The sequence below is a fragment of the Mandrillus leucophaeus genome, unplaced genomic scaffold (genome assembly GCF_000951045.1).
Source record: "Mandrillus leucophaeus isolate KB7577 unplaced genomic scaffold, Mleu.le_1.0 Scaffold384, whole genome shotgun sequence".
NCBI classification, from domain to species: Eukaryota; Metazoa; Chordata; class Mammalia; order Primates; family Cercopithecidae; genus Mandrillus; species Mandrillus leucophaeus.
Genome location: NW_012104076.1, coordinates 1,672,913 through 1,677,047, shown reverse-complemented (window position 1 = coordinate 1,677,047; position 4,135 = coordinate 1,672,913). Strand labels below are relative to the sequence as shown.

The 4,135-nt window shown below is 33.3% G+C and overlaps 1 protein-coding gene across 2 annotated transcripts in view; it reads right to left on the bottom strand.

Annotated features, from left to right (window-relative positions):
* The window catches only part of CCDC171 (coiled-coil domain containing 171), a 425,369-nt gene that overhangs the window by 320,285 nt on the left and 100,949 nt on the right, over window positions 1-4,135 (bottom strand). For both annotated transcript variants that reach the window (XM_011990859.1, XM_011990858.1), the window contains one exon: window positions 3,439-3,599. In XM_011990859.1, coding sequence (XP_011846249.1) covers window positions 3,439-3,599 — 161 coding nt within the window. The remainder of the gene's footprint in view (window positions 1-3,438; window positions 3,600-4,135) is intronic.

The following is a 4,135-nucleotide window of genomic DNA, read 5'->3' as shown; positions in this document are numbered from 1 at the left end:
TTAGATGCAGTCCATTTAGTATGATATATTTGACTAATGATGTTTCAAATTAAATTTAAGTTTCAACTATACCTGAGGATTACTATGATCTCTTTCTCCCTACTATTGCCCAGCAATCAATTATCACAGCTAATGAAGACTTTACTATATTTGAAAATTCAGATGGTTAATGGGTACAAAAATTCAGCTAGATGGAAGTAACAGGATCTAGTGTTTGGTGGCACAACAGAGCAACTATAGTCAACAATAATTTATTACATATTTCAAAATAACTAAAAAAGTGGAATTGGAATGTTCCTAACATAAATAAATGATAAATGCCTGAGTTAATGGATAGCCCAGTTACCCTGATTTGATCATCACACATTGTATGCTTGTATAAAAATATCACATGTACCCTATAAACACGTACAACTATTTACCCATAATTAAAAAGAAAAAAAATGTTCAAAAAGAAAACAAAAGATTATTGAAAAGCTTTAGTTTCATACTGTAAGTTTTAGATGGAAAAAATTTTACACTAAGAAATTTTGATTACAGAATGATGGAATATATACATTCCATCTAAAATAATTTCATGCAGGAATGTCTACTGTTATGAAATTATGGACCAAAACTATAACTCTGCAATATAAACACAGCTTTCTTTCTCCTGCCTTTTAGTGAGATCCTGCCTAGGTCTACCTGGCAAGAAACAGAAGCTTAAGAACCTTAACCAACGGCAGGTTCAAGCATGATGAACTGCTACATCAGTTCACAACAGGTAAAACAATATTCTACTCCAAAACTCCACATTCTCAAAGTTGTAAGTTAAAAGTATTATTTACCTTAAAGACCTAAAATCTATCAATTCTCTATGTGGAATACATTAACCAAAACTTAGAACTACTTTGAAACAACAGAATTTTTTTCAGAAATTCAGAATCTTCTTTAAAAAAATATTTAAGAAATTTAAAAAACCTTTTTTAAAGACGATTCTGAAGTATAGTCAGAAGTACAGGCAGAAAATGGAAAATGGAAGTACAGGTAGATCCCTCAAGTCATATCATTCCTTCTTATACTACAGACAGAAGGGGTGGAAGTGGCTTTCATTTCACATACACGGAAAAGGAAGACGGGATGGGAAAATGAAAGTCACAGAAATTTTCAACGATTATTGGGCTCTAACGATTACCTGTCATTATTTATTTATAATATTTAACGTGTATTATTATGACAGTTATATACAGATGAAGAAGCGATAAGGGACATTATGTTAAAGCATTAGGAGTGTTAATTAGCTAGTGCCTAGTTGGAATATGTAACCAATGTTTAGAATTGTCAGTTGGTGCTTACTGGAATATTAAACTTGAGTAAAAATTTTCAAGTACCAAAATACAACTAACAGCAAAACAAACTTAAGGAAAAAAACTGCTGTGGGGTCCAATTAGGAAAGTATATAGGTTAGACTCACAGCTTAATTGTTAGCAAGTAGGTTAAAATTCCTCCGGTCCAATCTTTATAAGACTCTCTTCTTCAACATCCATGACAGAGAATCATCCACTCTGTGTTTTGAATTTCCCAAGGCAGGGAGTCACTAGTTCCCTGAAAGATGTCTATTATTTCATTGCTAGAAAGCTTTACTTATTGGGAGCTCATTCTGACTTCTTACAGTTTTATTTGTAGGTCCTAATCATTACCTTAAAGCAAAAGTAAAGAAATCTTCACTATGTTCCACATAAAAGCCTTTCAAATAGATATGCAGAATAATATTTGAATACATATTTGAATAAAATTTGAATACACTGAAATATATTAAATGTGCACATTCAAGCAACGGTTCAAAAAAAATAAAGGAGAAATAAGTCCTTAGAATAACATTCACAGAATGTCATTTAAGTCATACTAGAGGAAGCAAGGAAATTCAGTTAACAATTATTGGTTTAAAATATTATAAGTATCATTAATTAAAGAAACCAACATTTTAAAAGAGTTTTAAATTTTTTCAGTCTTTCAGGTACAATCTTCATGGTTTTTGTCACACTCACAAAAATTACCACTATTTAAGTAATACTTTCACTTAAATTAACTCACTTCTTATAATAAATAAAGTCTTTTTTTGTTTGTTTTTTTTTTTTTGAGACGCAGTCTCCCTCTGTTGCTCAGGCTGGAGTACAATGGCGCGATCTCAGCTCACTGCAACCTCTGCCTTCCGGGTTCAGGTGATTCTCCTGCCTCAGCCTCCCAGGTAGCTGGGATTACAGGTGCCCACCACCACACCTGGCTAATTTTTGTATTTTTAGTAGAGACGGGGTTTCACTGTATTAGCCAAGCTGGTTTCGAACTCCTGAACTCAAGTGATCTACCAGAGTCGGCCTCCCAAAGAGCTGGGATTACAGGCGTGAGCCACCATGCCCAGCCAATAAAGCATTTTAAAAGAAATCTTTATATTGTGGCTACAAATGGAAAACCATTATCTACTTGCCATAAATAGAAACTAAGATTAAAATATAATTCTAATATGCCAGTGTATTATCATGCCACAAATAGTAGTATGAATTTCACCCTCTGGGGGAAAATGGTTTAAAATGTCTACTATTGACTTATTTTTGGAAACATATGAATGCATTATAAACTTCTTAAAGCATTTCACAGAATTTTGAAGATGAAAGGCTTTTGAACTGAAAAAGGTTAAAATCAGTAGGAGTCAGAAAGATTTTAATTCTGCCACTTAGGAGCTATATGTCCTTACTCTGGCTAAGCCTAAATTTCCACATCTGTAAAAGAGATTTTTAAAAGTACCTTCCTCATAGGGTGTTAGACAAATGAAACGATGCAGTGCTATGTATGTAGTGAGTCACAAATGCATGTTAGCCACTAGTAGCAGTATTACTGCTATTATTATTATTTCTGTAGTTTGAGAAAATATCAAATATTATCCATCTTCATATAGACCATTTTACGTGACTTAGAAATCTCAGCCCCAGATCTTAGCCGTAGATCATAGCTCACTTCAGCCTTGAACTCCTGGGCTCAGGTGATCCTCCCACCTCAGCCTCTCGAGTAGCTGGGACTACACATGCACACCACTATACCCGGCTAATTTTTTTATTTTTTTGTAGAGACGAAGTCTCACTATGTTGCCCAAGCTGGTCTTAATACTTAAAGATATTGCATTACATCAATCATATAATACAAACTACATTAATATATTTACTTCCTAGTATATTACTCAGTTTATTGGGCTACTTGGAATATAATATACTTCAATATCCAAAAGAGCATTTCCATTTTTACCTATACAGGAAAGTATAGTTATGTTTTATGAAGTCACTTACTCCAATCTACCACAGACATTAATGGGAGCTATATCAAAAATACATAGTATACATTCATATTTTACATAGCTTTTATAAAATCTTTATGTCAATTTAGAGAATTTTACAGTAGAATACTTACAAATTTAGTTTTGCAAAGCTCTCTTGTGCATTATGCTTTTCTCGCTCATATGCACTTTCAACTTCTTTAAATTCATTCTTGATCATTTCCAAATCAGCAACAGCTTCTGCTTGACTGGCCTTTTCTACTTGCAAAGCTCCTTCAAGGTCTCGAATCCGTAACTACCAGATGACAGACAAGTAATTAAATCAAGCTAAGAAATGCTAGCATCAGTCTTAAATTGAGTAGAATACTTTGACAGTAACAGATTATCATTCATCCAAGCACTTCTTTCTGTTTTGGCTTAAAAAAGAAAAATAAACAAACAAAAGACAGTTTATTCCCTTTCTCAATATGTTTAAATAAAAGGAGAAAGAGTGGAAGAATGAAGACAAGAGTTAACTGTGTTATGAAAGATAGGCTGGTACAATATAACCCACTCTATCAAAGAAAAATAGATATGTAGATACAACTCAATCTAAATTTTCAAAGTTTCAAATTTTTACCTACTAATCCATTCAGATACTTCTTTTATAAAATATAATAAATTAAATGTTTGGGTTTTTTAAGAGACAAGGTCTCACTTTGTCATCCAGGCTGAAGTGCAGTAGTGTGATCATAGCTCACTGTAGCCTTGAATTCCTGGGCTCAAGTGATCCTCCCACCTCAGCTTCTCAAGTAGCTGGGACTACAGGTGCATGCCATCATACCCAGTTAA